The 12,597-nt window shown below is 41.6% G+C and overlaps 1 protein-coding gene across 1 annotated transcript in view; it reads left to right on the top strand.

Annotated features, from left to right (window-relative positions):
• LOC111952454 (homer protein homolog 3) overlaps positions 1-8,627 on the top strand; it is a 38,362-nt gene extending 29,735 nt beyond the window's left edge. Inside the window, exons 8-10 of the mRNA XM_023971131.2 lie at positions 3,892-4,005; positions 6,935-7,015; positions 7,248-8,627. Of these exons, the coding sequence (XP_023826899.1) occupies positions 3,892-4,005; positions 6,935-7,015; positions 7,248-7,433 (381 nt within the window). The 3' untranslated portion in view covers positions 7,434-8,627. The remainder of the gene's footprint in view (positions 1-3,891; positions 4,006-6,934; positions 7,016-7,247) is intronic.
• Positions 8,628-12,597: the final 3,970 nt, after the last annotated feature.

Raw genomic sequence — 12,597 nt, 5'->3', positions numbered from 1 at the left:
ATGTATGTGCATGTTGTGTGAGTGAGCAGATGATGGAGTGAGTGTGTATGTGTGTAGGGCCCTGTGAGTGTGCATAGAGACAAAAAATAAAAAGGTCAATGAGGATACAAGCTTATAGTACCCATCTGGTCTTGGAGTTGCCTAGGCTAGCTAATGCTAGCCAACTTCTTTCACCAATTAGCTTCAGCAGGCTGGTGTGTGGGACCATGGCAAAATTTGTTTAACATTAGATAGCCTATCTCTAAGGCTAGTTAGGGGCCAATATTTTCATGTTGCACAACTTTTAGTAGTTTCATGAAATGCTTTCAATATTTGTATATATATATATATATATTTTTTTTTTTACAATTTATAGTTTGTATTGACATTTTAAAATATTGTCCCATGCACATTGTGTAATTTACTGATGGTCCCTAACTAGTCCCATAGGGATATCGAATGTCAAACCAAATTGACTATGGGTGAATTGATGATAACTTGGGTGCTGCCAGCTCTGGGCATGTGGGCAGGATTGAAATGAACCCAACCCAAGAAAAACTGTTACGGTACCCTTCATTCCGTGGCATCCAATTTTTTTCCTATCAGAGCTGTGGACACCACTGGTTTGATACAATGTTTATTCCTTTCGGGGATATTACTGTTGACGTGGCTCGATAATCAGAGGGTGAAATGTGTTTTGCATAATTTAATTCAAAAAATAGAAATGTGCCCTTGGTCAAGCTTAATGAGGTTCTTTCATGTGGCAGATTAAAGTACCACGGAAACAAATCTGCCTGGGAAAAATGGCTGTCCAGTCATATTTTAGCTCCAGGCACTGAGGGGAACAACATCCATCTCAGTCCAACAAAGTGAAGGTTATCGCCTTTTGTAACAAAGTCAACCAGGTGGTTGGAATTAGACCATTTCTCCAGGGCTTGGCAGGGCTGGAAGGCAGTTTTAGGACAGGAAACCCTACTTCTCCCTTGCCTTAGTTAGGGAGGAAAAGACAAAACACCAGAGAGGAAGAACAGAGAAGCCATTGGCTATGGAAGCCATTGGCTAGTAAGCCCTTTCCTCTCCAAGCTCTCGAAGCAGTAGACTAGTTTTGTTAAATGAGGTCTCTGGTGATTTGTTTTCGGCGTTATCTCTGACACTGCAGGGATGCTCTGGTCCCCAGCCTGCTCTCTCATCTCTTGCCTTGCACTTCTGTAGCTGAGACGCGGTAGGAGCGAAGGCGTACGTCCTCTGTAAAGACAAACGATCTCAAGAGATGGTAGAGCACACAATGCTTTAAAAGCCCATCTGTTGGTTCTCTCACAATGCTAACAATGGCCATACAAGCTCTTTTCTGCTCATTTTACCATATTGTATTTGTTACTTGTTTCAMTGTCACATGCACAAGTACAGTGAAATCCCTTTCTTGCTAACTCAAAACCCAACAATGCAATAACACACAATAAATATTAAGATCACAATAAGTAAGTAAGCATACTATCTATGTACAGGGTCAGTTCCAGTACCATATTTACAATGTACAGGAATACTGGATTGATGGAGGTAGATATAGTATGTATAGGGGTAAGGTGACTAGGCAACAGGATATAAAATAAACAGAGTAGCAGCAGCTTGTATGTGAGTGGGTGTGCGTGAGTGTAGAGTCATTATAAATGTATGAGAGTGAGCAGATGATGGAGTGAGTGTGTAGGGCCCAGGGAGTGTGCGTAAAGACAGTGCAAAAAATAAAATGTCAATAAAGATACAAGGTTAACTCAGTCTGTGTAGCTATTTTGTTAGCTAGTTATCAGTCTTATTGCTTGGGATCAGAAGCTGTTCAAGAGCCTGTTTGGTGCCAGACTTGATTCACTGGTACTGCTTTCCGTGCAGAAGCAGAGAGAATAGTCTATGGCTTGGGTGGTTTGATTCTGGTTGGTACCTGCCACCTTATCCTTATATTTTTAACGATTTTCCGGGCCTTCCTACCACACCGCCTGATATAGATGTCCTGGATGGCAGGGAGCTCGGCACCAGTGATGCTTCGAACACACCGACAGCATTATTGCGCAAAATAGTACGCAGCATCATCTGGATATGTATGCAACAAAAGTTCAACATTCACCATTTCTGTCAAGCCGCCTACGCATACAGTTTGACACACACGTTCGATAAATCCAACAAATGCACCACAACGAACGCACTGCAACTGCCTCTGCAAGGCAATGCTGCAAGGCAAACTGTAGCGTCATGCGATCGAGGGCGGTGCTATTGCCATAACAGGCACTGATGCAGCCAGTAAAAATGCTCTCAATGGTACAGCTGTAGAACTGTTTGAGGATTTGAGGGCCCATGSCAAACTTTTTCAACCTCCTGAGGGGGAAGAGGCACTGTCACGCCTTCTTCGCGACTATGCACGTGTGTTTGGACCATTTTAAGTCTTTAGTAATTTGGACACGAGGAACTTGAAGCTATTGACCTGCTCCACTACAGCCCGTCAATGTGGATGGGGGCGTACTTGCCCCTCCCGTTTCCTGTTGTCCACAATTAGCTCCTTGGTCTTACTGATGTTGAGGTGGAGGTTGTTGTTCTGGCACCACACTGCCACGTCACTGACCTCCCTGTAGGGTGACTCATCATCGCCGATGATCAGGCCTACCACCGTTGTATCATCAGCAAACTTATTGATGGTGTAGGAGTTGTGCGTGGTCACACAGTTGTGGGTGAACAGGGACCACAGGAGGGGACTAAGAACACACCCCTGTGGAACACCTGTGTTGAGGGTCAGCGTGGCGGAGGTGACGTTGCCCACCCTCACCACCTGGGGTCGGCCCATCAGGAAGTCCAGGATCCAGTTGCAGAGGGATCCTGGATCCTGGACTTCCTGATGGGCCGACACCAGGTGGTGAGGGTGGGCAACGTTCAGACCCAGAGTCCTAAGCTTGGTGACGAGCTTGGAGGGCACAATGGTGTTGAACGCTGAGCTATAGTCAATGAACAGCACTCTTACATAGGTATTCCTCTTATCTAGGTGGGTAAAGGCTCCTATTAATTTTCCTGCAAGGCAACTTGATAGTTGTTTCAGAAATCTGATCAGTAGGTCTGTTTTCTATATTGTCAGCGGTGGTATGAGGGCAGTTGTGCGCAAGCAGTAACATCATTCCCTCTGAGTTATTGTCACATGGATTTGATAGGATGGAGTTGGGTCCTATAGGAATGCGAGATACCCCTACAGCAGTATTCTTGAGCTCCGATGGATGGCATGATATGGAATCTTAAAGTTCCATTATGAATATGCAGAGGAGATGCAAATTAAGAGATGGTAATTGGGAAGGCTGAGCACAAACCCATGAAAATTCCAGTCAGTTTTCATTAAACAAGTCAGTTTGTTGTTGTACGATTCTAACCATGTTCCTGTCTGTTAAAGTGAAAATAATTNTGTTAAAGTGAAAATAATTGGGGGGGGGGGGGGGTTGGTTGTGGAGTTATGACTTCAAGGGGTAAATGGTTTGTCCTCCTTTTTAATCACAATAACTCACCACATGAGTATATGTGGAATTCAGACATTTTGAGTCAATTTCTATGCTAAACACATACAAGTAGGTCGAATTGATGTCTACATCTGCAAACCTTAATTTAAAACCCTTCTGGCAATTAGTAAAATGTCTCTATAGTGATGTATTCTGTATTATTGTGGTCCTTTAACAAGTTATAGCTCACCGCCGAGAGGAACTGATGTTCCATTGCATGTACACTGGAATTGTCATTGCATGTACACTAGGATTGAAAAACTCCTTATTTAGTGTTATTCTCTCTCTCTTCCTTTCCCTCTGTCTCTCACTCTCTGTTGTTGTGTTTGTAAGTCGCTCTGGATAAGAGCGTCTGCTAAATGACTTAAATGTAAATGTTGTGTGTTTGCAGGTGGCAGAGCTGGAGGCTCAGAGTGGACTGCCTGGTCCCAGTGGGTCTGAGACGAGGGATGAGCTGACCCAGTCATTGGAGGAGCTGGAAGCCTTGCTCAAAGCAAAAGACGAGGTAAGGCTTGGGGCTCTGACCCTCTTCTAGGCAACCAGGTACTGCTAGCCTCAAGGAGCCAGGCTTCTAGGCTCTCTAGACAGTGCCGTTGAAAGAAACTAGTGAGGTATAAACAAAGGTTTTTGCTTGAGAATCTCAAGAAACTAGTTGTTCTTGAGTTTTTTTTAAAGCACTTCCCATCTGGAAGCAGAAAGCCTTGGTAGAGGTATTTTGCATACTGTAAATTCTACCTCTTGTTCAAAGGAAATTGCTTTAGGTATATCTATATTGGATGGATTAAATGAATCCCAGCTGTATTATGGAAAACCTGTCAGTCATCCAAACAATCTGATTTATTAGATTTTGAGAAAGTACAGTTATTTTGGAGCAGCTACAAACTTGGTCTACTTCTCAAGAGTGCTATGAGTAATGACAACGCCCAAAACATTCTGAAAATAGGGCATCACATTTACAGTGCCTTCGGAAAGTATTCAACCCCGTTGACCTTTCCACATTTTGTTGCATTAAATGTTTGTTTTTTTGTCGATGATCTATATATACGCTGTCAAAGTGGAAGAAGAATTTAAAAAACGTTATGAAAAATAAAACACTGATCTTGATTTAATCATGTTAGAAACACATTTGGCAGCAATTACAGCTGTGAGTCTTTTGGGGTAAGTCTCTAAGAGCTTTGCATACCTGGACTGTACAATATTTGCCCCTTTTTTTAATCTTCAAGCTCTGTCAAGTTGGTTGTTGATCGTTGCTAGACAACAATTTAAGTCTTGCCATAGATTTACAAGAAAATTTAAGTCAAAACTGTAACTAGGCCACTCAAGAACAGTTTAGATTTGGTATTTTGTTTTAAGTTACTGTCCTGCTGAAAGGTGAATTTGTCTCCCAGTGTTTGTTGGAAACCAGACTGAACCAGGAATTTCCTCTAAGATTTTGCCTATGTTCAGCCCTATTTCATTTATTTTTATCCTAAAAAAAATCCCCTCGTCCTTGCTGATGACAAGCATACCCATAACATGATGCAGCCACCACTATGCTTGAAAATATGAAGAATGGTACTCAGTAATGTGTCGGATTTGCCCCAAACATAATGCTTTTTATTCAGGTAAAAAAGTTTAATCTCTTTGACACATTCTTTGCAATATTACTTTTGTGCCTTGATGCAAACAGGATGCATGTTTTGGAATATTTGTATTCTGTACAGGCTTCCCTCTTTTCACTCTGTCATTTAGGTTAGTATTGTGGAGTAACTACCATGCTGTTGATCCATTAGCAAGTTTCTCCTATCACAGCCATTAAACTCTGTAGCTGTTAAAAAATTACAATGGGCCTCATGGTGAAATCCCTGAGTGTTTTCCCTCCACTCCGGCAACTAAGTTAGGAATGACGCCTGTATCTTTGTATTGACTGGGTGTATTGATACACCATCCAAAGCCTAATTAATAATTTCACCCTGCTTAAAGGGATATGTAGTGTCTGATTTTTTTTATTTTTTTTACCCATCTACCAATAGGTGCCCTTCTTTGCAAGGCATTGGAAAACCTCCCTGGTTTATTCAACATACTTTTGGCCATGTAGTGAATGTGGACACCATCAAATTAGTGGATTTGGGCTATTTCAGCCACACGTGTTGCTGGCAGGTGTATAAAATCAAGCACACCGCCATGCAATCTCCATAGACAAACATTGGCATTAGAATGGCCTTACTGAAGAGCTCAGTGACTTTCAACGTGGCACCGTCATAGGATGCCACCTTTCCAACAAGTCAAATTTCTGCCCTGCTAGAGCTGCCCCGGTCAACTGTAAGTGCTGTTATTGTGAAGTGGAAACATCTAGGAGCAACAACGGCTCACCCGGAAAGTGGTAAACCACACAAGCTCACAGGATGGGAACCCAGAGTGCTGAAGCACGTAGCGCGTAAAAATTGTCTGTCCTCGGTTGCAACACACTACTGCGTTCCAAACKGCCTCTGGAAGCAACGTCAGCACAATAACTGTTTGTCGGGAGCTTCATGAAATGGGTTTCCATTGCTGAGCAGCTGCACACAAGCCTAAGATCACCATGCGCAATGCCAAGCGTCGGCTGGAGTGGTACAAAGCTTGCCGCCGTTGGACTCTGGAGCAGTGGAGACGCGTTCTCTAGAGTGATGAATCACGCTTCATTCTTGACGATTCTGTGCTTCCAATTTTGTGGCAAATGTTTGTGGAAGGCCCTTTCCTGTTTCAGCATGACAATGCCCCCGTGCCCGAAGCGAGGTCCATACAGAAATGGTTTGTCGATCGGTGTGAAAGAACATGACACAACAAACTTTTGAAAAAGTCAAGGTGGTTGAATACTTTCTGAAGGCACTGTATCTAAATGGATCCGTTTCCTTGTGGCATTGTAGTGCTATCTCAAACCTCCACATTCTTTTACAGTCTAAACAAGCAAAACTTCAGCAAGGATGACTCATACAAGGTCACTTTGTACTGGAGCCCATGGGGGAAATTTCAGTAACAGCATGATGTCCCAAAGTTTGACAATCTTCCAGGCTACACAAGAGATGATTTGACATCTCTTTTTAAAAAATGAATAAATATGTGGATACATTTTTTTATGATTCGATAGAGTTCAGAGAAAACATATATTTAGATGTTTATTTTTTGTCACACACTGACCAGATAGGTGCAGTGAAAGGTGTTGTTTTACAAGGGCAGCCATAGTATTACAGCACCCCTGGGGCAAACTAGGGTTAAGTGCCTTGCTCAAGGGTACATCAGCAGATTTTTCACCTTGTTGGCTTGGGTATTTGAACCAGCTATCTTTCGGTTACTGGCCCAACGCTCTAACCACTAGTCCTTTGTGGACCCCAGGAAGAGTAGCTGCTGCTTTCAACAGCTAATGGGTATCCTAATAAAAAAACAAAGGATTACTGTATTTCTGGTCTCTTTTTTAGATCATCCACAATCTACATAGCAGGAAATCAGATATCCATGAGTTGGAGAAAGAGAGAGAAGAGGCTGTTCAGAGACTTCAGGTGAGTTTGGGGAATTGGGGTAGAACATGCATTTTTGGCTTCTCTAGACTAGTGAATATAAAAGAGACTAGTGAATACTGAACACCAGTGATTATCAACCGCTTTAGGGGCTCTGAGTTTTCAAAGGGTATGCAAAAAAGCAGGGTGTGGGGGGGGGGGAAACTATTGATATGACATTGACCATTTTAACATGAATTGATCTGTAGTCCTCTGTCACTTGTGGACCTTCTAGGATCTGGAGACACGAAACGCAGAACTGGAGCAACAGGTGGAGAGCGCCGAGCAGACTCTAGCTTCCACTCTGGAGGAGCGGGAACGGGCGGAGAGTGAGGTTCAGCGGGTCGTCAACGTCCTTGAAGTCAAGATATACGACCTGAATGACCTGCGACAGAGCTTGGCCAAGCTCATCAGCAAATAGCGCACCACATTGACAGAAGTTTTGAGGGCGATGGACAAGGAAGGAAAATGAAGCTCTTTCAGAACAATGTTTTCTTAAGCACATAACTGCAGTGAATGAGAGTAGCACCTTGACTTCACCTGTTGCAGCTGTACATAAGAACCAGTTATATTGTTAGGTGGGAGGCTGGGAGCATAACCCACAGGGTCAGTTTTTCTATTTAAATGTTGTTCTGTTGACCTTTACACCATTTTCATGTAAATGTAGTTAGGTTATGTTTCTGTCAACCTCCTTTTATAGAGGTTCTTGAACTTCAAACGTAGTTGAATTGAATCTGGGGTTGCACTTAAATGTAGGTGCCTAATTATTGTTTACGTTTGTCAATATTATGAATGATTAATAAGTTAACTTCTATTGTCTTCTGTATTGTATTACATCAACAGTTGCCATAATAATGATTTGGTGATCCTACAGAGCCGTTACTGCAGAATGATGAGCTGCAGAGGACTTATCACCAAAACTGCATGAACTCAGCAAAGAACCTTGCCAAGTACAGTAATGTGAGTTATGCGCATTATCCAATGTGCAATCGTTTACAAATAGATTTATTAAAAGCACAAGTAGTGTTATTAGTAAATATGTCCTGTACTTGATTCAATATATATAGCTAACTTGGTATCTGAACTTTCACTGATGCACACCAGGTGATTTTCTTCTGACCTCGACTTTGAGGCATTTTTTTCTTGGTATTAAGTACAAATAAGGTGTTGAATTAGCAATAGTATTTTTTGGCAAGTACTCTGTAGGTAATGTAGCATCACCAAAGCATATTCTTGTTAATTTATACAAACTGCAATTGTATTCTGTTGAACAATGTGGTTTCTCATTTTGCTTCAAATGCACATTGACTACCTAGAAGTGTTACTATCAATTTTAATCGAACAATTGATGTGAGGATAATCGGTAAGATTCACCTGCTCTGTGTACGTCATGATGCCTATATTCTTCGTTTTTGGAACATGGTCGTTTTACATTTTACTAGCCCATCTCTAACCTTCTGGAGAAAACTGTGGCCATAAAATGTTTTTTAACAATAGAAAATGCAGTACCAAAGATGCACTTACTTTTCTTACCCACGTATCACACTCGTTCTGTACTGACTGGACTGCACAATACATTTAAGATAATGAAAAAATTAAAATAACTTGAATTGCCTATGGAATTCGTCTGTCATTAAAATTGAGCGTAGTGTTAGTAAAACGTTTATTGGAGACAGGAGATCAAGTAGAGACATAGGACGAGGTGGATTATTATATAATAAGGCCTTTTATTAATATGTAAAAATATCTTAGTAAATCGTACAGTACGGCTCCTTCTGTCTGACTTGTATGAAATCGTCGGAAGAGAGACCCTCTAAGCAGTACATACAGATTATATAGGCAACAAGCAAAGTAGGTTGATCTTGTCGTCTGGCCTTCCGATTGGTCGATCTGGGTCGTGGGTAGTCCTGTTCGGCCTGATGTCGACGTTTCCATTGGCCCTTCCCACAGTTCTTTGTCCTAGTCACATCCAAAGGCATCCTGCATGTGCGTTTGTTTTCACAGGCCCTATTCATGGGGGAGGGGATGTGTGTGTGGGTCTGACAAAGTAGTGGGGATGGGTGCATGTTGTGCCAAGAATAGCTTATGTTGAGAAGTGGTTAAAACAAGTTACCAGTATCTTATACAATTTCTTACAGTAGGATCTGTAGTTGTGTTCTTATCCTCTTAATATTCACAAGTTATTTAAGCCCCGTTTTCCATTGGCAACGGGGCTAGCTCGAATTGCGTTTCCACTGCCTCCAGAAATTCGAAATGATGCCATGTTGCTAGGTAGCCAATATATGACTGTGCAGCTGGCTTCGCTAATGTTGCTAGCTTTAGTAAGATGTTGAATAATTTTACTAATGCTCACCATGCTAGCAAGGTTTTGAATTATTTAACGTTACACCATACCAGCCAGACTCTGCCTTGTATTTAGCTTCCTAACGCTAGCTAGCTAAATGGTTAGTGTCATCGCTAGCATAACAGGCTAACGTTAGCTAGCTGAATTCCCACCTCGCTTACAATGGCATTGGCAATTAGCTAGCTAGCAAACCAGACGTCAGGTTTGATATAATGTAGCTTTAAATACGACCAGGCCAGCTAAAGTTTCTAGCTAGCTTGTTTCAACTCTGATTTGCTACCTAGCGTTTGAGGGCTGATTGTTCTCATGAAAGTTTATTGTGTAGTGCAAAAAATGTATGAAAGAACCAGATATGGTGGTAATTCGTGTCATGTCTGACTACTGCAGTACTGCTTTTCCATGTGCTAGCTAACAGGAACAAGCCCAGACTAGCTAAACTTGGTGTCAGCATCCAGCAGTGATCAGCTGGTGGTTGCATAGTAATGGGTTCAGCCTGAATTCTATTCGGGCTGGCACCAGTTGTGAAACTGGGCTGCGCTAGCCCGAGTTTCCCTTGACTCAGCTTGAATTTGAGAATTGCATTCGAGCCACCTCGAATTTGGCCAGTGGAAATGGGGCTTTTTTGACCACCACTAATACTTAAAATACCTCAGCAAACTGATTTCTTAATTCATCCAGTGTTTGAGCGTGTTCAAATACTGTAAAAATTATCATTTCCCCCCCCATGAAGTAATCATAAAACATTATTGGATAGGTGGAAGTTGGTGTATATTTGTTTTATTTTCCTGTAATTTCACAAAGGAGTAAAGTAATCATTTTCCCAGTATTAAAATAGGGCCTTACTAATCACACTGAACAACACACTTGCCTGATTTTACTTTACTTTCAGCATAGGAGGAACCCATGTTTATAATATTGAAAATGGAAGTTATTTTATGTGGAATTTGACAATATTGTGTAACAAATCTTTGTGTACAGTTCAACATTAAACATTTGCAAAAACGTGGTTCTATTTTTCAATGCTATGTATTTGATTGATTGTAGTAGCCAATTAACAATGAACTACAGATATCTTGAGAAAATAATCAACTGACACCAGTGCTTGACTTGGGCAGGAGCACACCGGAGCTGAGTACCGGCACCTAAATGTTCTTCTGCTAGAGCTCCTGCACCTCTTATAGAATATTAGCTCAAAAGTATTGTGGCGCTCCTGCACCTAAATATAAACAGTACCAGAACCTATTTCAGTCCAAGTCAAACAYTGACTGCCACATCAGTCATTTAAAATATTTGTTTTTTATGAATTCCCCTTAGTTTAGGGGTCTGAATATTTGACTTGCCAGTAATTTGGGAGAGATGTTCCATTTAGTTTTGAACATGAGCCCTGTTTTTCAATCTCTAATAAAAAATCCTGTCTACTGCACTCAAGATCATCAAGCACAAAAGCATTGTGCTTTTGTCAGCTTGTTGGTTTCCTTTGCATGGAGAGAGAGATAAATCCTGTGTTTGGAGAGAGCTGCAGAAAGTTCCTGTCAATTATCAAATTACATTTGTTGTAAGCATAAGGGCGGCGCAAGGATACTCCCTCCCTTTGTCGAACCAAGCATGAGGAGAGGAGATGGTGCGCTGCACCCCTTGGCGAGGCGCTCATGGCCAGCAATGCCAGGGCAGGCATATCAACCCAAATCAACTTTCAAACTGCACATATCATTGATTGCGCCGTTGTCCGAGGCTTTGAGATTGGGCCTGTACACTAACCAAACTTGTGCACATAAGCCCAATCTTTTCCTCCACCTGTCTCAGGGTTTGGTTACTGAAAGGACCCGTTGTCGGATGCGGATTTGCCTTGGAACTCCATAATCGTATGGTTCAAGTCTGGCAGCCACTTAATGATGCCTGGATCCTCACTGGCTGTTGTATTGCGCGACCCATTTGGAAAACCTGGCTACCCATTACCAAAAGGTTATTTTGCTTAGATATATTCTATTATTTATTTATTTTTTTAAACAGTACGAACGTGAATTCTTTGCACAGTCAGATATGCTGCAAACTCCATGTGCTGGGTGTGGATTCCAATGGGATGGCACAGTTACGCAGATGAGCTGTTCTTTTCCAATAGCTTTTGCCACTTCAGCCACATTACCCTGGAGCACTGTGGTTTGTCCTAGCTCTCAATGTGGTACCAGTTTGGAGGGAGTGAACATCCAAACCACTCTTACTCTCCCCCCTGTTTTTGTACTTCCTTTTTGAATATAAGTGGTTCTTATTCCTTTACAACTTCACTTTTCTATCCCTTCCTTCAGACTACTTCTCTGAATTCTTATCTCCATACTGAGGAGTTGCCCCTTTGATGGGGCCACCCGCACTGAGGTTAACCTGCCCTGCTGTTCCATTTTAGCCTCACTCCTTCCCACACCCTTCTTAACTTTCCTTATACTGCATCCTTTCCCTAGAATCTATCTTCACTCTTCTTGATCTAAGTATTCATTGAATTTGTGTTTGGGGACGGTGGTCGTGGCCATTTTGTCGTTAAGCTATGTCTGGCTCTATGCTATTTTGGTGACTTAGCCCGTCACTGGCCAAAACTAGCGATGTATCTCTGGTGCTGACACATGTCTTATCTCTGGTGTCTGGTCTCCCCTGTGCACAAAGAATTTTATTGCTTTTTGTTGGCGAATTAATTAAATACTTTCCCAAAGTATTTCGCAATATCCTTTTGAACAATATCTAGTATTATCAAGCGCTTCTATTTTAAATATAATAATATTTTTAGGAACTATTATCAAAAAGTTATTATTCGTTTTCACTTTTTCGATTGTAAATACTTTGCCAAACATTCAGAATGTCCTTTTGGGACAATATATTATATATTCAAGCGTTTCTAGAATAAATATTTAATTAATTCTAGGACTCATTTTTTCAAAACTAATTAAAAAACGTCAACTAAAACTAACCATTAATTAAATACTTTCCCAAAGTATTTCAACCGTGTCCTTTTGGGACAATATATGGTGTATCCTAGCGCTTCTAGAATAATTATCAAATGAATTCTAATCCTTAAGTCAATCCCAGCAGCACGAGAGGGAACAAAATCAAGTCAACTTATCAGCAGAAAATTGCTTCAAAACAGCCCACCCATGTCTAACTCGGCGCGTCCCTTTCACACAGCCTCAATTTAGCATATGGCTAATCGTGGGCAATGCGGCCTCGGTGGAACGTGTCCTTTACCCACATTGATTTG

This window comes from Salvelinus sp. IW2-2015, linkage group LG26, assembly GCF_002910315.2.
Source record: "Salvelinus sp. IW2-2015 linkage group LG26, ASM291031v2, whole genome shotgun sequence".
In the NCBI taxonomy this organism is placed as follows: domain Eukaryota; kingdom Metazoa; phylum Chordata; class Actinopteri; order Salmoniformes; family Salmonidae; genus Salvelinus; species Salvelinus sp. IW2-2015.
The sequence above is the reverse complement of the archived record's forward strand: the minus strand, read 5'-3'. Positions and strand labels throughout refer to the sequence as shown.